Genomic DNA, 21210 nt, shown 5'->3' with positions numbered 1-21210 from the left:
TGACGTCGAAGTGACCCAGCCGCTGGAAAACTGGGGACGTCCTGGGACGTCACGTCGGGAAAGCCCGCCCCTGGCCCCGCCCCCCGCTCCTGTCGGGATTGGCCCCGAGGCAGGAACTTTTATAAAATGGGAGTCCTATCCGTTCGCTGTCCGGTTTCAAAAATAGGAGACAGAGGTTCTTTTGAAATACAACCATTCCCCTTATAGGTAAGTAATTCACAAGACGCGTATACAGCACCTTTTTTGTTGTCACTAACAAATACAAGAATCATCAGTCACTTAAAGGCACAGCAGTCACGGCAATAAACACATTATTGTCAGTAGAGCATAAGCTTTTCGTATTTTTTTACTGGACCAGGAAAGCAGCATATCGCTCTGGGTCGACGTCCATGTTGTCTCAGTTTTAAACTGCACAGGCGACATCTAGTGGTCTGTAAGTGTCAGTGGGAGGAACGACGATACTACTGTCCAGTTCTTATTAAGGCAACAGTGTAGAAACATTAAAAGCAAGATTCAAAATATACCCAGTATGCAAAAATGTATATTTTCAACGTATTATATATTAATGAATTACTGTTACTGATGCACAAACAATTTTTTAAAATCAAAGATCCATAACCATATCCATCCATATTTTGTAGTTTATTTCAGCAATATTGCATTATATTGATTACAAGCTTAAATTAAGTCACTAATACATAAAAAGTATAGCATTTCCATCTGAAATAAAGTTAAGTTAATGTAGCGGGTGAAGCTGTCCAAATAAAGTGCAAGTTTAGATTATTGCACAGGTCAGATGTTGGTTCCTGCTTCGGCCTTCTGGCCTGTTGCACCCCCTCCGCTTCCAACGTGGGCAGCTGCATCGTCAGCTGTATGTTCACTGACGTTTCGCCCCCCTACACTCCCATACACCGGGGGGCAGTGGGGTATGGGGACACCTCCCTGCTGCCCATTTTCCTTCCTTTCCATTTCCTTTCGCCTCTTGACACTCCACTGACAGAGCTGCTGTCGTACCCTGTTTTCAGGGGATGGTAAGCTCGACCATGACGACTGATCTCTCCAAAGCAGACCACACGACAGTGTCTGGTCTAAGAGTAGTTGTTACGATCTCTCTCGGGCAGGAAGACCAGCTGTCTTCTGAGGTCTGCCAGCATTTGCCACTCCTTGCCTGGTCTCAGGATGATAATTTCCTGTGTGGATGCATTTCGCCGGGCTTGACGAAAGCTGCTAGCGAAGACCTTGCTGTTTCTTGGATGCGGTTTGCTGCCACCCTGCATCTTTCCGGGAACTCTGCCAACTTGGCTAGTGCTCGGTCGTGGTGCCACCTAAAGCAACCGTGGGTCAGCGCCAGTTTAAATTATGGTAGTATGCAGAAAAAGGCTGTGTGGACAGCATGACAAGGCATGGAAAACCAACGACATTCTGGGAGGCACAGATTTTTTTCAGCAAGTTACAACATGTTTACTCAAATATTGTTGGAGGTTCAATACAATGCATACAAGTTAATCAGGCCACACGTGCAGAACAGGTACTTAACAATGTAAGTAGGACGTAAACTGAAAACAGAAAACAATGTCAAATGAAGCAGCACAAAAACATAGGTAAACTTAGTCAAGAAATATAAAATGTGTGTTAAATGTTTTCTTTATTAAAGCTAATCAACAGATGAAGATATAATCTGGATCCTGGAAATTTGAGTCCGACCATGAACTGGCTTGTTTCTCTCTACACAGTTTACAGTATATGCGATACAGTGCAAAGTATACAATAAAACCCCACTTCAGGTCAACCGTGGGTCCCCAAAGCAGCGTCCCTCCTCAGGGGCCTCTCCACCTTCACAGTGCTGGGGTCACATTCCAACATCTCTCTGATCCAATCATCATCCAGCGCTCCCTCTATGAACTCCTCCAGACTGATGATGGCTACAGGCAGCGATTAGACACAGAGAGGACAGGCTCTATTAATATGATCTGATCTGATTCTCTCCTGTCATCTGTCAGTATTACGAGGAGCTTCAAGTTTTTTTTTTTATGTTAATTTGCCACTTTCTGTAAAATATGTTATCCACATAGAAAGAACATTAGCTGCAATATTCTGTGATAAATCATTTTGCAGAGGCTCTCGTAAGACGTTTACCACCTAAAATGTAACCTCTGCTACTGAATTATGTGACTTCATTTTACTTTATTTATTGATTAATGAGGCACTTTTAAAATAAGAAGTACTCTACATAAAAAGAACAGAAAACTAATAACATGAAATAACTGATAAAACAATGGACATTGTAAACAGGGGTAGATTTAAACATGTCGTGAATCTAGTGCTCAATCAAATCTATTACTGAGAAAAGAGCACAACTTAAAGCTCCTTGTAGAGAGTGACTTCCACAATCACCGTACTTGTGCTAAACGTCCTTCAGTATTGTCCTTCAGATCGAGGACTCCCATTAAATCATCTTTTATGTAAGCTTGCTTCATTCTATCTCCACGGTTGTGACCTACAAACCTACATTTCAGATGAGTTTCAGCTGATTAACCTCAAGATTTCCAGTTGTTTCGTATATTTGGTTTGTTGTGGGCTCTCATGGTGACGTCTTTCATTATGGCAAGTTTTGTCTCGTTGGTATATTCGCCTTCTTCTACAGAAAACCCAACTCTTAACCATCTAAGACCTGGCGTCCTCATATGTGGACATTAGGTTTTAGGTTGGTGGCAGTTTATTCTACTTCATTTAGACCCGTTGTCTTTGTAAGGATGCACTTTTATCTTGTTAGCGAAAGGTCAATGCACTTGTTTAGTTATGTTTATTAACTTTTCTAGTTTGATATGACATGAAAATTTAACAAATTAACAAGTACTCATTTGAGGACGTTGGGATTTCATTGTTTCCAGTTTTATATTTTGGTACACATTGGTGATTTAAATTTAAATACACAGAGGATGCATATTTTTTATACTTCTTAGGTTCTCCAATCCCAAATACCTAAAGACATTAATCTTATCTCAAAGAAATTAAGATAAATCTCAAACAAATGCTTATGTCTCAGGAGGTTATCCCCTTGAGGTCAAAATCACACACAAGGCGCCTCATCTCTATGATCATCACTGTTAGATCCCGAGCTGAAATCAGAGAAATGACGTTTCCTCACCGTTGTTGTCTTTATCTAATCTCACAAATATCCTGTTGGTGCATTCTTCGGCTGTAAGGGGGTTGGGCTCGGTGAAAGCAGCAGCTACGTTCATCTTGTAAACAGCCTGTGAACACAAGGAAACACACACACACCAGCCAAACTGAAAGATGCAACATGTGGGACTTATCACAGAGTTTTGTGTAGCCAAGCACACACGCACACACACACACAAACCTCCATAATCTCCAGCATTTCCTCCTTTGTGATGGCCCCGTCCTTGTCTTTGTCGTAGAGCTTGAACGACCAGCGCAGCTTCTGGACGGCTGAACCCTCAATGAGCATGCTGATGGCCATGACGTACTCCCTGAAATCAACCACCCCGTCCTGAAGAAACACAGCCCAGCATCACCGCTCACTTCATCTCTACTGGTGTGTTGTGTTGTTGTGATAGACTGCCATTTATTGTGTGCTTGTTAGCGTCGCTTACTTCATTATTGTCCAAGGTGCGGAAAATCTGTTCTGCGTACTCTGCTGACTCACTGCCCACAGTCCCGTCACAGAAATGCCTTTTAAACTCGTGAAGAGTGATCAGCCCGCTCGGACATTCGTTGATGAACTTTCTGTCGCAACAGAAAACGCATTTAAAACGGTTTTGGGGGTAATACACACAATACTAGCAGTTTCGGCCAAAGGTTAGGATTTGGAGAAAATGTTAATGTTGGATGGGCCGAATTAAGGTCGGCCCATCCACAGCCTGCAGAGATTACGCTTGATCAAAAGCTTGTTTACACCCCGAAACACGAATGCAACATTGTGGCTGTGTGAAGCAGTGATGCAAAAAGGAAAAAGAAAAAGAAAAATGGCCCGAGCGCTACTGGTGTCCCTCAAATCAGTGGTGGACTGGAAAGGGAACTAATGACGGAAGGAAAATGGAAAAATCATGCAGAAAAATGCAGAAAAAATCCAGGCACTCAAATGGGTTTGAAAAAGTAAAAGGGCCTTAATTTAACAGGCTGGAGTCATTAAAAAAAAGCACCTAAGCATTTCGACTTGAATTATTCAGGACACTGAAGAATGCAGGTAAAATAAAAAAATATATTCTATGTCCACTGGCAGATAATTTTCTCTGTTGATCCACCAAAAAATAACAATTTTAAAGTTCACACATACAGAAACTCTGCAAGTTGAAAGAGCTCTAATGGGACATTTCCTGCTCGCTTTCATCTTTCACTTAAAGTTCTTGAATACTTCTAAAGCTTGGAACTCCCTTAGCTCTCCTGTGGAACTTCAAAAGCCAAATTAAAATCTTACCTGAACCACTGATACAGTTCTGTAACATAAGACTCCCCCCTCTTACATGGCAGAGTAGCAGCTTGGCCCATTCTGCAACGAAGTAAGCAACAGCTCCCGATTCTCCACTGGCTTTATATACACTACAAATCCCAGCTTACACCATGCTTTCTTAAATGCGCACACAGCTGCCTTATCACATTTGACAAATTACTCTGAGCTAATCTCCTCAGAGGGGGGGAAATAAAAAGACGGTACGTGGGGGTAGTAGACGGAGAACGTAATTACTAAAGAGGCAGGCTGCCTCTCAATCTACTGCACCAAGAGATATAAGGCCGTCACAAGCTTGATTAGACACGTTTAATTCTGTGTTCCTAAAGTGTTCTTACTATTTTGCTGTTTGGACCAAATGTACGGTGCTGCTCCATAAATGATAGGACATAGAAACTGGGTCAAAGCAGTTTGTGTGAGGAAAACAACTGTAGCGGCTCTGTACCGAGGGATGGGCTAAAATGCCTCCGAGCAGCTGTAGACAGCAGATCAGCAGTTACCGGAAATGTTTAGTTCCTCTTATGGCTGTTAATGGGTTCACATGCTTTTGCAACAGTTGATTAATTTTCTTTAACACACACATATAGTGGCCCTTCAGGTATTTGTCAAAATTCATGTTAGTTACATATTAGTTTATGTCATGATGGCCGCAGCAGACAAATACAGAAAGAGTTTCCTCTGGGATCCTCAAATCTAAAGAGAATCCAGATATAAAGCAGTAGAGAGGGGAACAACAGAATAAGACATACACTCACTGGCCACTTTATTAGGTACACCTTGCTAGCAAAAGGTTGGACCCCCTTTCACCTTCAGAACTGCCTTAATTCTTCGTGGCTCCTTTCAACAAGGTGTTGGAAACATTCCTCAGAGATTTTGGTCCATATTGACATGATAGCATCACACAGTTGCTGTAGATTTGTCAGCTGCACATCTATGATGCAAATCTCCTGTTCCACCACATCCCAGAGGTTGAGATCTGGTGACTGTGGAGGCCATTGGAGTACAGTGAACTCATTGTCATGTTCAAGAAACCAGTTTGAGATGATATGACTTTGTGACATGGTGCATTATCCTGCTGGAAGTAGTCGTCAGAAGATGGGTCCACTGTGGTCATAAAGGGACGGACATGGTCAGTAACAATACTCAGGTAGACTGTGGTATTTAAACCATGCTCAGTTTGTACTAAGGGTCCCAAAGTGTGCCAAGAAAATATCCCCCACACCATTACACCACCACCACCACTCTGAACAAGGCAGGATGGATCTATGCTTTCATTTTGTTTATGCCAAATTCTGACCCTGCCATCCAAATGTCGAAGCTGAAATTGAGCCTCAACAGACCAGGCCACGTTTTTCCAATCTTCCATTGTCCAATGTTGTTGAGCCTGTGCGAACTGTGGTCTCAGTTTCCCGTTCTTAGCTGACAGGAGTGGTACCCGGTGAGGTCTTCTGCTGCTGTGGCCCATCTTCTTCAAGGTTGGACGTGTTGTATGTTCAAAAATGGTATTCTGTATTTATTAGACATAACGAGTTACTGTTGCCTTTCTATCATCTTCAACCAGTCTGTCCATTCTCCTCTGACCTCTCACATCAACAAGACATTTTCATCCGCACAACTGCCACTGGATATTTTCTCTTTTTCGGACCATTCTTTGTAAACCTTAGAGATGATTGTGTGTGAAAATCCCAGTAGATCAGCAGTTTGTGAAACACTCAGACCAGCCCATCTGACACCAACAACCAAACCACATTCAAAGTTACTTAAATCCCCTTTCTTCCCCATTCTGATGCTCGGTTTGAACTTGTCTTGATCACCTCTACGTGCCTAAATGCATTGAAGTGCAGCCATGTGATTGGCTGATTAGCTATTTGTGTTAACAAGCAATTGAACAGGTGTACCTAATAAAATGGTCAGTGAGTGTATACCGTAAGGTCCTTTCCTCAGGTGCAGTCTTGACTTTCTGGGTCAAATGTTGTGAAACAATCTAAAGCAACTTTTACAATACAAAGCGATGAAATGTGATGAAATAATAGTAAAAAAAAAAAGTTCCCCAGCTTACCAAAACTATTTTATTTCACATGGAGACAAAAGCAAAGTACGTGACCTCTTAAAAGGGGTTATCACTCGGTTACCAAATAAGATGATGTGTGAGAAATATTTTAGCTTCCTGGGGAAAAATGACAGTCACAACAGTGCAATGATTGAACAAGATAAATGGGAACAAAGACGTTGTAGTAGTAGTAGTAGTAGTAGTAGTAATACAAAATGTCCTTTTTGCCTTTTAAAAATGACCAGTTTTGCATCTATGGCACAACTCCATAGCTCAGGGTGTTTGGTTAGGTAGTGAGTATCGAAGCCAACATGTACAGGTTTCTGTTTCATCTCTGAACAAGCCTCCACTTCACAGAGGATGAGCACGGCTCGCCATGTTGGGTCAAGTTAATCCAATGATACGTTTTAGCCCTCCGTTCAGTCAGCTGAGGCGACCCACGTGGGAGGAGGTCTCCGAACGCCACACGGCCTCATTGTGTGTCCGAGCAGGAATGTCCAAAGGCACTTCGGACACAGACTCAAGGGTCCTTGTGAGTTCAGCTCCTCATAATTCAAGCACTAGGGAAAAAAAGACGGAATTCTTCATATTTCTCTTCTATCCTTGAAACAAGAGTTCTTATTGGAAACATCCTCAACAGTCCTCGGGAATAAAAATCGTGGCTGGAGAGACTGAACGATGCGTCATGAAATGTTGGGGCGTAACTCGGTTAGATATGGGGTTAGTTTGTATATTGTACTCTTCTATACTCAGCCCGTTCTATAAAACTTTAATGCAACATACGGTCGCAGGGGATAAAATACAAAATGAATGTTACGTGGGCCAAAATAATAATTTTGCTGGATGTGTAACCTTTTATAAATTTTATATATCGCTTTGAGATTTTTTTTTTTTTCTTTTTTCTTTTGCTTAATCAGAATCAGTATACTTAAGTGCAATAGCCAATAACTTTGTTATACTTTGGTAAATTCTATAAAATAAATCAACTCAACCACGTGTTGAGTGGATCTCTAAACAAACAGGTCATCACATAATTGCTATAAATGTTTTTTTTTTTTTTTTTCCTCTTGGAATAAAAGCTAAATCTGCAGTTTTCGACCATGGGCAAAAAATTACGAGGTAAATAGCAACGGGATCCGTAGCACACATCGACTCTGTTCAAGTTCTCACCAAATATCATATTACAAGACAGCAAAGGATTTCATATCTTTAGGAGTCATGCACGTGACCTTTACACACTGAGAGGAAATAACAGAACTTTTTTAAAGTTTAGAAACTCATGGAATGATTGCTCTGCATAGCACAGTCCCTCAACAAATGTCAGCATGGCAAAGTTGTGTGTCTCTTTGTACGCACTACAGACATCATCGTGTCTTTTGACTGTCAGTGCATAACAGTACATGAAAAAAGACAAAAAAAAAAAAAAGAAAAAGAGCTAAAGCTATGGCTTATCCGAATGACGACAGCTCACAATACGAACACAGACGCACAGGTGAACAGAATCTCTACGCCGCATACCAATGAACAGTACGCGGGGAAGTGTGTAAAACCTTAAACCTGGATAACTCCCTGAGTTATCACGTCCATCGTCAAGCCTCGAACACGCATTGATAAAATGTCACAGATGAGAAATGGGTTCGTCGTCTCGCAGCCAAAGCAACCAAACCTCGATTTCAGCGCCTCTAAAGTGCTGTTTAGCTTTTCATGACATCATACTGTAGTGCTCGCAAATACACAGCAGTGAGTACGCGGCAAAACCACCCAAACTGGCAGGTCTCGACAAATTTACGACGGCGTGTGTGTGTATTTCTGCTGCCACGAAACGTTAAATGTTTGAAGCTAGAGCCAGCAAAATTCCAGGGCTTCCTATGCAAACTATCCCTTTAAGACACGTTTGGCCTGAAGACATGATGTTTGCAAATCATACCGTCTCCACACGTATACAGTGTGTTTGAGTCTGCGTGCAAGAGAAGAGGTTACTAGACCGCTTTCATCGACAGTGTTCAGATACTGACAAGTTAAGAGAAAAATCTCAGAGTGCCACGACGTCAGGCGGCTCTCAAAGAGCAGAGGTTATGGAAGTGTGGTCTGCCGCGGTACACTGGATACCGGCGGGTTGGGGTCCTGAGGGGTTGCAGACATGGGCCAGGTCGTCGCGGTGTGTCGCATTTCAATTAAAAGTACAGTACCTAGTGGAAATTACAACCGTTTAAAAACGTTTCATCTATTCAGTGCAATTTTTTTTTTTTGTTTTTTTTTGTTTTTTGCATTACCGCTCTCAACCTTTGTTTAATAAATGTAGTTGGAAGAGAGAAATAGAAGCAGGAATCCAGAGCCGTCATGATCCATGTCACATCACTGCCATTCGCATTCATTGGCTTCAGACAGTAGACTTGAGGAAAAAAGAGGAGGAAGAGGAGGAGGAGGAGGAGGAGGAGGACAGCGTGTCAGGGCAGGCAAACCGCTATAAGGCTTTAGAGGCACGTCCTCTTTCTGAAGAGGGAGAGCAGTTGCTCCTCATTTTCCGTGGATCCCGCACCTGATAGAGCAGCCGACCAAACACAGCTTATGTGGAAAAAAGGCTAACTAATAAATTAAAGTATTTAAAAAAAACAAAAAACAAAAAACAACATAATGCCGTTTCTTGGAGCGAGCATTATGCAGTTCTGGCCATCATCACACTGACGGTCCAAGTGTTGCGTGCAGATGCAGATTCTATAAGGACCAGTGCATCTCTTCGAAATCCACAGTCTCTCCCAGGTTGGTGTCCGTCTCCAGGAGGCTCATGATCACTGCCATGGCTGCCTCGTCGTTGCTAAGACTACTAAGGCCCGGCCCGACCATGCTGTCCAAGTCCAGCTGAGAATTTTCCCCTGAGGTGAGGAAGAGATAGAAAGATATAGTAATCACATTAAGTAAATAGTTTATAAATTCTGTTATTAGGACCGGAGACGGTACCCATGAGAGTTTCTCCTGCAGAGAACGCAGCTCCTTGGGGTTCGTCGTCTGAGCTGGACTTTCCAGGAATCTCCATGTCTGATGTTACTCCATTTGGCACCTGGAAACCAAAAGATGATAAGAAAATTATAGTTATAGCCCCAGAAGAAACGTGGCAAGAGCCTCGTGAGGAGGAGGGAAAATTAAATAAGTTCGGCCGTGACCAGTTACCAGAAAAAAAAGCATCGCCGGGACCCAAACAACTTTAATCTGATGGTAAGGAACATGGAATAACCACTCTTCAGTATGTAGGTGTCCTCTTTTCCTAAGCATCCTTCCTATCCTTTAAAATAACCAGCCAGGTGAAGAACCCTCTCCAGAAAGTAGGCCTATCTTAATTTAGTCAGAGAGCAAATGCAAGGTGCCAAGCATTAATTGAATTTTGCAAAATAACATCTAGAGAAGTACAGGGAAAAAAAATAATCCAAACAACAAAACACGGTGTGACTGAAAGGTAAATTGGGCAGCAAAGTACAAATACATGATCAGATATCAACCAAATCAGACGTGACTCTCACTCTCAATAAGAAACATCAAAGCATAAAGACCTAAAAGCTGGTGATGAGAGCACGCCTGCTAGCTTTCAAAATAAAGATGTTCAAAGGGCAGCTTGTTGTCTAATCCACATTAGACTGACGGTTTATTCAACTCTCTGCCAAGAATTTCTTCAAAAGGGCCTTTCATTTCTCAAACACTTTCCAAAAACAGCGCATCGTGTGTTAAACTAGGCTAGCCAAGTCTGCAGAGCTTCATCAAGCTTTGTGGATGGGACATTATTTTTGTTGCTAGGTTTGTGGACCGTAGAAAGACTTACACTGTTGCTGAGTTGAGTCTGAGGAGACTTGTCCTGTGGTAGGCTGAACGGGCTGACGGTACCACTGGAAGGTGACGAATTCATCCTAAAGGAAGCCAAAGAGATCAACTTAGAACTTTTTTTTAAAAGAAAGCATAAAACTAGCAGTAGCGTTTACGGCAACTAATTCGCATATACACAGCAAACACTGTTTATTATGTCAGGATGCATCGAGACAGTTAAAAATGTGCTACAATTCCAATCAGCTGAGATCACAAATGAATCGCGATGTCTTTTTTAAACTGCAGAGGGCGCAATCTAATTTTGAGTTCACGTGATGGTCACTACGCGTTCAACGTCATATGTCACTGTCAGGCAGTCAGACTGCAGGAAATGCTGATCTTCCTTAAAAAAAAAAAAAAAAACACATGTAAATCCTAAAATAGGAACACATGCAAGCCTTAGTTTGTTTATTTGAAGAGATATTGTCCATTTCCATTATTCATTTACTCATTTTGATGTGCGATTTGTCTTAAAGAACCTATTTTATTTATTTTTTGTTGTCAAGATAAAATATAATTTCAGTTGCACTTTTAAAAAGAGGACATATGCGTCGTACTGCACAATTTATGCTCAGAGAAATAAAAAGGGATTCTCTTTAGTCTGTTAAAGAGAAAATATATATTTATATGTATTTATATATCTAAATATATATGTTTTTAAATATGCATTCATTGCATTGTTTGTTTTGAAGTTAAATCCTTCATCAGAAATGTTGTTTTTGAGAAATAATTAAAGGAATCTTTTTCAGTCATAATTTGTCTGCAAGGTCATTCTTTAAAAAAAAAAAAAAAAAAAAACGTGAGAAAATCGTATTGTTAACCCAGTAACGGAAATTGTATCCAATCGTGAGATCAGTTACTATCTCATTTTTATAAATGTCATTTAAACCAAAACACCATTACACAAGAAGAAATGTTGTGTGTGATGCCACACCTGTTGAAATCCAGCAGCTCATTGGCTATCTGGGTCCCTATGCTTCCAGCGTATATCATAGTTCCAGGTGTGGTGGAGATGCCCGGTATGATTGGGAGGGACTTCTTGCATTCTTCTGACAAAAACAAAAAACAGTATAAATCAAAAGAACAGTGCCACTACCTCCTAACAATCACACAACACCAGAGATTTTAATCATGTAGTATCTTCATAGTATTTCTCTCCTTTTGTCTGACCTTCAGAGGCCTTGGAATTGCTTGATTGTTCAGACTTGTTTCCCGACCGACTCGTTCGACTGTGATCGTGCCTTGTTACGGTATGAGAAAACAGACAAAGATCTGATTTACATATATCGACACGGATATTTAAATAATACAGGTAGGCACTGAAGCATATACTCACGATATGACTGTGTTAGTTGACACTATGTATTCTACTTCTTTGGTCCACGGATTTACAAAACTAAACCACTGGCTTTTCAGAGTGACAAAAGAACCATATTTTGTTTTGAACTTGTAGCAGTTTGTCTCTATTTTCTCTTTACTCCGTAGCACTGGGGAAGAAACAGAAACAGAAAAGTAAGATGGCGAGTGAGAGACAGCAATTCATTTATATAGGGTGAAGAGACTGTATGTAACTGAGCGGAATGATCACAGGCTGTAATATTAACTTTAACTTTTAACTTCCTTCAACCTTAATCAGAGAAAAAATAAAATATATTCCGCCACTAAAAAAAAGAAAAGATATTGTACCTTTTCGATGTCTGTCAGCTAAATGCGGTAAGTCATCTTGATGAAAGTACTCGTAGCAGGACGTCCCAAGTAATTCTTGGGGAAGGTAACCAAGAATTGTTGTCGCTCTGTGGAAGAAAAACAAAACAAACAAACATTGGATATTGTAATAATTCCATACCAATATATTTTTTTGTCACTGTCAAAAGTCATAATCACAGTGGGACATTCATATGAATTGGGAGCTGTCGTACGAATATATTGATCATGTCTAAATAAATGATATGGGGATGATTCGAATCTAAAGTTTCCTAGTTTTCCTTTAACTAGAAGTCTCTACTCACCAGAAAGATATAGGTTGGTTATTCATGAGGACTAAGGCACGGTTGATCTTCACTATAATAAGACGTTCAGTCTGAGTAGATGCTAATCAGCCAGTGCGTTCACATGCACAGCTTAATTGAGCTATGCTCAAAATTTGATTTTCTGAATGCGGTTCTTGTCCCAGTGTTAGCGGTAGCACTGAGGAGTGCTACCCCTCAGATGGTTCTGCTACCGACTCTGTTTAGCTTCTTCTTCTACGACTGGCTGTCTTGGATGTGTTTGTTCCAGGATCATATGCCAGTGCAGTGGCTGTGGTGCAGGCACACACGCGATGTCCGGTTAAAGTCCAATTAAGTGTATACATAGCGGAAAAATACTGATTTCCAATTGCATTATCTGAGTGTTTTAATCGGATCAGGAGAATGTGTTTACATGCACTTAAGTTGTCCAGTTAAAGTTGCAATAATGTGTTTTTTTCCACGTGCATTTAAACTCCTGATAAGATCGGGGCAAAGTTAGTTAGTTTTATGCTATTTAGCTAGAATATAATATTTCCACTATTTCAAACTTGTGCAGTTTTTACTATCCTCGTAAAAAAAACTGTCAAGTAATCCAGGCACTACCAATACATCTTAACTTTTCTATTATTTGATTAAGATGGACCTATCACCATATTTAACAGTCAACTTTACCGTTGATCAACGAAGGTGAATTTGCCATCCATAGCATAGCGCGTGACGAACTCTGTGGGTTTAACCCGGACTTCTCCGTTAACCTGGGGAGACGAGTGGGAGTGGACACGTCCCACTGCTACGAGACAGCTGAAGTGGGAGCTGTCCTGCTTGTCTGCTTCCCCCTCCCCCTCCGCCTCCATTTGACTACTGGGCCAGCTGCGCATGTAGCCTGTACAGTGGACTGTGCAGAACTTCTGCGACTCTGTAAGCAAATCACATGCGCCCAGTGAAAAAAAAAACAAAGAAATAAATAAAACCATCCTTTATGTAACAAATTCAAACCAGAATGTAGAAAAGTGATGTGTGTTTTCTCTACCTTTCTTTTTGGACGTGTTGGCCTGAGATTCCTTCTCTTCCATTTTGACAGAAACTTTGTTGTACTTCATGCGGCAGAAGAAAGAGCGTCGTGCGCCTGAGCACAGCCGCGCTGCACCGACGGGGAGGTCGGCCTGAACCTGGAGACCGGCTGCAGACACGAACGGAGTGTTAAGTGTAAGTGTGCGCATAAACAAACAGACGGAGACAAGAATAAGGGTGTTACTTTTAGCGTCTATTAGACGTTCACGAGGGTATAATTCAGAAGCCGACAGCTGCTCCTTCACTTTTCCCATGTCCTTGGGGTGTATGTAATCAAACAGACTCTGTCCAATCAGCTCCGCCTAGGAGAAAGCAAACAGCTAATCAAACAAACCGAATCGAGGATCCTATGCAGAAAACGAAATCTAAAAACATCTGAAAACAACTAAAGTAATTCCTGCTGACAACAAAGTAAACACAGTAAGTACACTGACTGTGGACAGTTCCCCAGGAGCACACCAGACACTGTGTGGAGCAGATACTGCATCCAATAAATGTGTATGTTTATGTTCCTAGAGCCAGATGCTTCAAAATGTTCTTTATCTCATATGTTAAACTCTCAGGTTTAATTTCAAGGGTATTCACATCCAAATTGGATAAAGAGTTTAGGGATTAAGTGGGATTTCAGCCTCCCCAGATACAGCCAAATAAAACAAAGCTGATAGGACAGCGCTTCACAGTACAGATGGACAATGACTCAAAACATACGGTGAAAGCAACCCACACATAGTCCAATGTCACCCAGGCTATAGCATAATGACAACAGAAAACGAAACAAGGGCAACTGGACTTTAAGAGTTTCCTGATGACATTTCACACCTCGTCCAAGTCGCTTCTTCAGTTCAAAGGGACTGGGGGGAGAGTTGGGGTTTAAATAGCATCATCTGTGGCTAAACTGTGGATGTTGCCGTCTTAAAAAAGCTGTTGTCTTAGAACTGCAGAAGCTACTTGGAGGAGTGACGCAACATCTTCAGGAAACTCTTCAAGTCCAGCCGCCGCTTGTTTCTTCTTGTTTTTTTGGACTATTGTGCAACCCGAGTCAGTTAGCCAATCAAAAACCCGCTAGAGCATTAATTTTACTTGCTGAAATTATTGTGTCAGAAAGACACTTGAAAGTAAAGCAAAGGCAGCTGTAGTAAAGGCTACAAGGGAGGGAAGCCACTGGACGGTAAAGTCCACGGGTTCCAGACTTTAGCCAGTCTGCAAACGATTCTCAACAAACTGAGAAAAATGAATGAACTGAGTGAATTTAACGATTCATTTGCCGATTTACGTTTGAGCCCACGAAAACGAGGTTCAAATGTAAATATTTCACGTGACACTTTTGTTCAACCCCTTGAATCAAAGCTGAGAGTGTGAACTTTAAGCTGGCAGTTATTGTATCACTAGGAACATATGATGCATAGACACAACAACAATACAGTCCTGGTCCATTATGATCAGGAAACAGTCATTCAATTTTGTATTTTTGATTCTGATCTATTGGCGTGGGTGCCGAGATAACAGATAACACAGTCCAGTCTGGTGTGTCCGGGGGTCTTTCACATAAACAAAGACGCTGCAGATACAGTAACAAATGTAAAAGTGTTACCCGACTATAATTTAATATCTTCGTGATGGACTCTGAGACAAAAACTATTTTCCCACGATCACAGCCCACTACAAACAGGAACCCATCTGCAGCCTGCACAACAAAGAAACACGGGGGAGAATAGGGGGAGCCAGTGTGATGACATGGTCAAGACAAACACAAGAGGCCAACTGAGAATATTTTTTAAACTTGTTATACATTGTCCTGTATCTAACTCAATTACCATGACCTAGTGTAGATCAGTCTCACACAATTTCCAGTCTATGCAGAGACTAAAACAAAAATAATTAAATGCAAGAGTATTCATGATAAATATTAACTGGAGTGTACGTTTACCTTAAGGACGAGGTGTTTAAGCTCCTCGTCCGGAAGGAACGATGGTTTGTAGTTGGCTTCAGAGAAGGAACTTGCTGAACCTGAAAATATGGACAGTCAGACTCTTGCGGGTTAAAACTGGATTGAAAGCTTTTATCATAAGCCTCTTTATGCTGACTGCAGAGCACTAGGAAAATCTGGTAACAGCCAATAAATAGACATATAGAAAAAAGGAAGAAAAAATCAGGTTAACCAAAATGCTTGCAGTTTTACATACAGCACAGCTGATGTGATTATTGACCAAAAGATACAGCAAAAGCAACAAAAAACATCACCGTCATGAGTGCATAACAAAAGACAATATAAGAGTAGATTATTTATTAAAAAAAAGAAGTCCACGGACTCGGTACCTTTGAGGGATTTGAGATGCTGCACAGCCATTCTGAGCACAGTGAGTTTGTCCAGTTTACGAGACATGGGGTTACAGGTCGGGATCATGGCCGACAGCTTGTCTATGAGGTTGTTCATTTTGTCCCGTCTCCTCTTCTCAATTTGGCTGTGTGGTTCCCTACGGAGACACGATTACATTTGTCCGTTTTGACTTTACAGAGCGTCTGTCAAATGTGGCATTTTATTCAAAATCCAGCAGCTCATTTCAAATCAGTTAATGAATTAAAGAGTGGAGAAATATTTTACCTGAAGCATTTAATTTTGACATGTTGGTCGTCTCCATCTGACCTACAGGGCAAAAAATAAATAAAAAAAAAATAAAAAACAAGCAACCGCTTACATGAAGGCTTTTTTTAGGCTTCGTTTGTGCCAAAGAGCTTTTATTTGTCAATATTTGTTTTAAAAAAGTTATCCTTTAACCAGCACACAGTACCCGTTTTGGTCATCTTCCATATCTACATCAAGGACTGAAGCAGACTTTGAATCACTGGAAAGAAAAAAAAAAAGAGAGAAAAAGGTCATAAATAACAAGTTGCATCAATCCAGGTTACTATATTTAGTTTTTTTCCAAACCGATATCGCTCTCATGCTTACTGGTTGTCCATGCTGCCCTTGCGTTTCCGAGTCATGTCCATGCTCAAGGACACACCAGCGGCTGAGGCCGTGGTCATCAGGCTGGACAGGGACATGGAACTGCTTTGATTTTCTTCAACCAGCACATCCTCTGAAACACACAAACACACACCGCACAGCTCAGAGATGGTAGGCACTCACGCATTGGCACGCGCATCGCACTTCTTCTTCGCAACTTCGTAAATGATAAAGTATGAAACAGCTGATGTGCAGATTCTACAGGACAGAAAAGCAACCACACACCAGACCGGTGCACCAATCTACACATTTATCTGTTTAATAGTATTAGTAATGTGTCAATGTATTGGCCCCTGCATATATGGAATATTGCTACAACTGGACATGTCAATGCAGATGGGTCTGGTGCTTGGATTGTACAGTGCGCAGTTGCAACCAGACTGGGCAGACGAGTTGTGAAAGTGTGCAAAAAAAGAAAGAAAAAAAAAAAGTCTGGGCAGTTGGTGCAGCCAAAGAACAACACCTTTCGTCACCTTAGCCGCGGAGGAAACTGACAGCAGACGCCTAGATCAAGTTATCCTTTCAGTCAACAATGAATGGTTGACACAGATCCGTATGGAGAAATGCTGCAGCGCTAGACAATATATGCGCTATAGGTAACGTGTTCGTAGTTCCTCTTGAAGCTCTTAAAGAAAGTAGCTTCTTTTTGTGCGTTTTAAAGGAAGTGTGTGAAAAACTGTAACTTCTACCAATACCATTCCACGCTTTATTCAGAATGAGATATTTTAACACGAAATCTATAAATAACAAAACACAACTTAACCTAGAAAGTTAAGATTTATGCAGTTGAGGAAAGTTGTTTATATACAACATAAACAAACTGCTGAGAACGATACTGGAAAGCAGCGTCGTCCCAGCAGCAGCTATACGTATCTGGTCTAGGGAGTGTTGTTGAGTTTTGTCTAACAACAACAACAACAGAGGACAACAAAGAGTCAGACAAACACACTGTAATAGCTACACCTATATTTACAGGGCAAGTCTTGGCTTTCTTCCATCGTACCTTTGTATCCACATTTCACAAGAAAAGGCGCTGGTAACTATTCTTTGAGGTCACGGGATATCTTACTGCTGTTTGTTCTTAAAGCTAGAACAGAAAAAGGTAAAATGTTTGCAAAATGATCTAAAACTTGAGGAGCGGGTCTCATTTCATGTTTTAAATTCACAGTTGATTTAACTGTCTGTCCATGTTTTAACTAGTTTACTTCCTTTTAGCAAAATCATAAAGCGTGTAAACTGTATTCCTGTTGTACGTATGTTTTCCTGTTGTGTGCGTTGTGTTGTTTCTCTGTCAGCAACTTTGTGTTTTCATTGGCACGGCCGCCTGTCTTGGCCGAGTCTCTCTTAAAAAAAAACTTACTTTCAATGGGACTGTTTGCGGTTAAATAAAAGGCTAAATCAATAAAACAATTAGGCCAAATAAGGAGGATTTTTTTGAGGCGGTTGCAGGCGGTCATGCAATTCAGCTGCGCCGCCGTCTTTATTCCTTTTATTTTTAGAAAGCGTCTATATTGACAGGTCTCTGTTTGAAGAATTACCACGGTTTTGATGATCGCGATCTGGATTTTCTTGGATCAATGCTCGTTTTTCAGCAAACCTGGCAGCAGGGTTGGTCGTAACCAACAAGCTGAAACTCTGCAACGCGCTGACATATTACGTGCAAACAAATGTATTGTTAACGTCGAGGACCCAATCAATTACACTGTCACACTTTTTGCGCTCCTAATTACGTCACTTAACTGTTCTTTCTGCCAAGAGAAAAGAAAGCCTCAAGCAGCGACTCACCAGATCCGATTGGTTCAAAAGCACTGAATGCGATTTGAAATCTGGATGCTCTCAGTGCCTGGATGTAAAGTACATATCCATAGATTTTTTTTAATCTTTTTGAACACATGCCATCACATGTTGGTAAAGACTAGTGAAGCCCACACTGCTGTGCTGTGGAGGGGCTATTCTGAGACTACCAACATGCACCGCTGCTGCCTCCTCCTTCAGGCCTTCACAGACTAATATCTACTCTACTGCGACCTTCCGTGCCATGACTGTGATTTTGTCAAGGCCCGCAAAAGTATGCACAAGTGTCTATGACAAAAACAAGACAGAACGAAAATTCACAGACCACATATCCATGACGCTTATTTTTAACTTTGCTCCACAGACCCAGTGACCCGGAGAGTCATTAACAGATCAGCAGCAACTTGACTTTTAATCCTGGATGGGTGGATTACAGGGCAACAAAGATGGCAAGTTGTTGACTGGACACAGGACCCCATAACTCCCAACAATCCCTCTCTCAAGTTCACGTTTGTGTGTTCGTTAAATGTTTAATTCACCTGATACTTGAATGAGCGCCTCATGAATGAACCGACGATCTGTACTTCCTGCTCGTGTTTTTTTTTTTACCCGGTAATAGTATCATGTGAAATTATCGCATTCTAGTTCATTTCACGTCAGCGATCTGTGAAAACAGCCGAAGAAATGTAACTGTGAGGTTGTTATATTTATGCACCGATGTGTGCAACAAGAAACAACCACAAAGAGCACAGACAGCAAACTGTGCGGTAAAACGAGTCACGAGCTACCTTGTGCCACCCGGACTTAGATTCCTAAAATTAATCGTGCAGTCCCCTGGGATGTACCCAGCAAGTCCTCATTCTTCATTTTTTAATTGTTTGCTGCCCTCAAACATTTATGCTGCGATGGCACAAAGTTAACACCATCAACACTGAACAAGAATTAATGCAACCCACAGAACCCACCTGAAAATGCCAGGACAAGAAAGTGCTGGGACATTGTTTCCGAAGGGCAATTAAATGGTTTTGTATTGCAGGTTCTGTCACGTGAGATCATTTTGTGGCCACATCAAATTCAGCTAAAAGTTCAAAGGTTCAAAAAAATTCCTTCCTGTGTGTCAACTGCTCAGAGAGACTCACTGAAGTCAATCTACTGTTAAAACATAAATTTAATAATGTGGCAGCGTGCAAGGTATTTATAAGAAGATTTTAGTGTTATAGGACTAAATCCAGCACCGTTTTTGAACCTGGTCTTTAAAAGATTTGTATCCTTAAGGATTCCAGATGTATAATCCTAAAACAATCTGTTGGCTTTCCATACATCTAATAGGTGTCCATTTTAATACCAAATCCCAAATCCTCATATTTATTAATACTGCGTTTTAACTCCTAATCTAGGAAATCTGAGGACAAGCCAGAAATAACTGAAGTAATGATCCTGTTTGACCTACATTGTATGTAACTCCCTGACTACACATGGGCCAGTGGGCATTGTAACAGCTATGCAAGATAAATAATCTCACCTTTTTTTTTTTTTTTTTACAGAAAGATTATTTCAACACCGGATGCATCGCATTAACAACTATATTTTTATGTCCGTCTGAAATTTGATAGAAGCAGTTGCTGTTAATTACGTAAAAACGCATTTTTAAACATTTCTTTTCCCCCTCTCAGTTTGAGCCGTGTTATGTGTGTGTATTTTATTGTTAATTGGGCTTTCAGCGTCTAGATTTAAGGGGACATACTACAGTCTCTTAATAGGGACACTTCCTGTTTTGACAATTTATGAAATCTCTCTTTCAAAAAAAAAAAGGACGCTTCTTCAGTGCAATGTATCATAATTTTACAGAGCAAATAAAACCTAACGTCGGCGTCACTTAACAAAAGGAGTATGACTTCATGTATTGTTTTCGGGTCAAATAAATAAAGGGGTGTATTTGGAAACATGCTGTAGTCGGTGACAGAGTAAAGAGAAAAGGGTTCAGCTAACTTACAGGCTGCCAGCTAACACAAAAACTAATATATATGGCAGCTTAAGATGTCAGGAAAGCCTAAACGGCAATAAAAATAGCTGCTATTTTATATTACACATTACAGAATAGCAAATTATTAAAAGTATTCACAGTAATTTACTGCTCTGGGCTGTAAAACTCCCTCTAATGGACTCGGTCTGTGTTGGGCTCATTGCCCTGGTATCCAAGGCCTTGTTGCTAAGCTAACTTTTGGTTTATTGGTTTGTGTAAACATTAGCAGGAATTAAACGCACAGTTTTTTTTGTTTTTTTTTTGCGTGTAAATGATGTCGCCCCCGTTGACAAATAACACGTCCATATTCTTCGTGATAATTTGGCGGAGTGACAAACACCGTCGTGCAGGGTTACATAAATGTCGTAGCGTTAGAGGGCGAGCTTGCTCCACTGATCTACTGACCTAGTTTCGGGATGGCGCAAAGTGAACCGGTGAGAAACTAAACGCCGCTTACGCTTCCTTCCTTCCTCCTTTCTGGTAAATCGCTGTGCCGGACGCAGCATGTGTCCGCACCAAAACTGGAAGACAACACATTTGTGTAGTTTAATTACCTGCCGGTTCGCCTCCCGCCCTGTCACCGCCGCCGGTCGCTACGTTCCTGGCCGACATGGCTGGAGCCGGAGCCGGTGTGCCGGGGCCCGGGACTCCAATGCATGGATGAGGCGGTCGATCGCTCCCAGATATATCGCTGTGTTTACGGGACACGTTGTGGTGGAGCCGCAAGACGCAGAGCGATCGCCTGTTTATTGATTTACCCCCCTAGATTCAGAGAAAGTGGACGAGGGCACAGAAACGTGCACAAAGGTACAATCGTGCGGTGTAATTAGGGCAGTGTTGGGGTAAACACGGAAGACGGAGCACAGTCTCCTCCTACCGGCTCACCGGAGTCACCGCTGCAGCTTCTCCCGTAGATGGATTATTTATTTATTT

At 41.4% G+C, this 21210-nt stretch overlaps 2 protein-coding genes and 1 long non-coding RNA gene across 5 annotated transcripts; 1 reads left to right on the top strand and 2 right to left on the bottom strand.

The window, feature by feature from the left end:
* The first annotated feature begins 72 nt into the window (after positions 1–72).
* Positions 73–20813, top strand: LOC125014454. The gene is made up of 4 exons (XR_007113513.1): positions 73–207; positions 3423–3559; positions 13464–13588; positions 18619–20813. It is a non-coding gene; the product is annotated as an uncharacterized LOC125014454 (long non-coding RNA).
* On the bottom strand, positions 647–5278 carry si:ch211-245j22.3 (uncharacterized protein LOC563798 homolog). Its single transcript, XM_047595524.1, has 5 exons — positions 4442–5278; positions 3618–3750; positions 3365–3514; positions 3149–3254; positions 647–1922 (listed from the first exon to the last, which is right to left on the bottom strand). Exons 1-5 carry the CDS (start codon positions 4510–4512, stop codon positions 1786–1788), a joined length of 597 nt encoding a protein of 198 aa, XP_047451480.1. The 5' UTR covers positions 4513–5278; the 3' UTR covers positions 647–1785.
* Positions 6521–21210, bottom strand: arntl2 (aryl hydrocarbon receptor nuclear translocator-like 2). Of its 3 annotated transcripts, none has more exons than XM_047595521.1 (17): positions 20832–21209; positions 16404–16533; positions 16243–16296; positions 16056–16097; positions 15770–15927; positions 15381–15460; positions 15045–15137; positions 13638–13755; positions 13413–13562; positions 13055–13298; positions 12060–12166; positions 11710–11860; positions 11544–11614; positions 11308–11422; positions 10333–10417; positions 9480–9579; positions 6521–9394 (listed from the first exon to the last, which is right to left on the bottom strand). In XM_047595521.1, exons 1-17 carry the CDS (start codon positions 20887–20889, stop codon positions 9237–9239), a joined length of 1914 nt encoding a protein of 637 aa, XP_047451477.1. In that variant the 5' UTR covers positions 20890–21209; the 3' UTR covers positions 6521–9236. The 3 variants fall into 3 exon arrangements, with proteins under 3 accessions (XP_047451477.1, XP_047451478.1, XP_047451479.1); XM_047595522.1 differs by having other exon boundaries at positions 11308–11419; XM_047595523.1 differs by lacking the exon at positions 15045–15137 and having other exon boundaries at positions 20832–21210.

Source organism: Mugil cephalus, chromosome 10 (assembly GCF_022458985.1).
Source record: "Mugil cephalus isolate CIBA_MC_2020 chromosome 10, CIBA_Mcephalus_1.1, whole genome shotgun sequence".
Classification (NCBI taxonomy): domain Eukaryota; kingdom Metazoa; phylum Chordata; class Actinopteri; order Mugiliformes; family Mugilidae; genus Mugil; species Mugil cephalus.
The sequence above is the reverse complement of the archived record's forward strand: the minus strand, read 5'-3'. Positions and strand labels throughout refer to the sequence as shown.

What these genes read in the sequence shown, in the direction of transcription:
- si:ch211-245j22.3 (XM_047595524.1), bottom strand. Translation starts at nt 4,512, where the DNA reads ATGGGCCAAGCTGCTACTCTGCCATGTAAGAGGGGGGAGTCTTATGTT. An exon ending in AAATGCTGGAGATTATGGAG is followed by an intron (nt 3,255 to 3,364) that starts GTTTGTGTGTGT and finishes TTGTGTTCACAG; the next exon opens with GCTGTTTACAAGATGAACGT. An exon ending in ATTAGATAAAGACAACAACG is followed by an intron (nt 1,923 to 3,148) that starts GTGAGGAAACGT and finishes CGCTGCCTGTAG; the next exon opens with CCATCATCAGTCTGGAGGAG.
- arntl2 (XM_047595521.1), bottom strand. Translation starts at nt 20,889, where the DNA reads ATGTCGGCCAGGAACGTAGCGACCGGCGGCGGTGACAGGGCGGGAGGC. An exon ending in GTCAAAATTAAATGCTTCAG is followed by an intron (nt 15,928 to 16,055) that starts GTAAAATATTTC and finishes GTGTCTCCGTAG; the next exon opens with GGAACCACACAGCCAAATTG. An exon ending in AGCTGACAGACATCGAAAAG is followed by an intron (nt 11,861 to 12,059) that starts GTACAATATCTT and finishes TTTCTTCCCCAG; the next exon opens with TGCTACGGAGTAAAGAGAAA.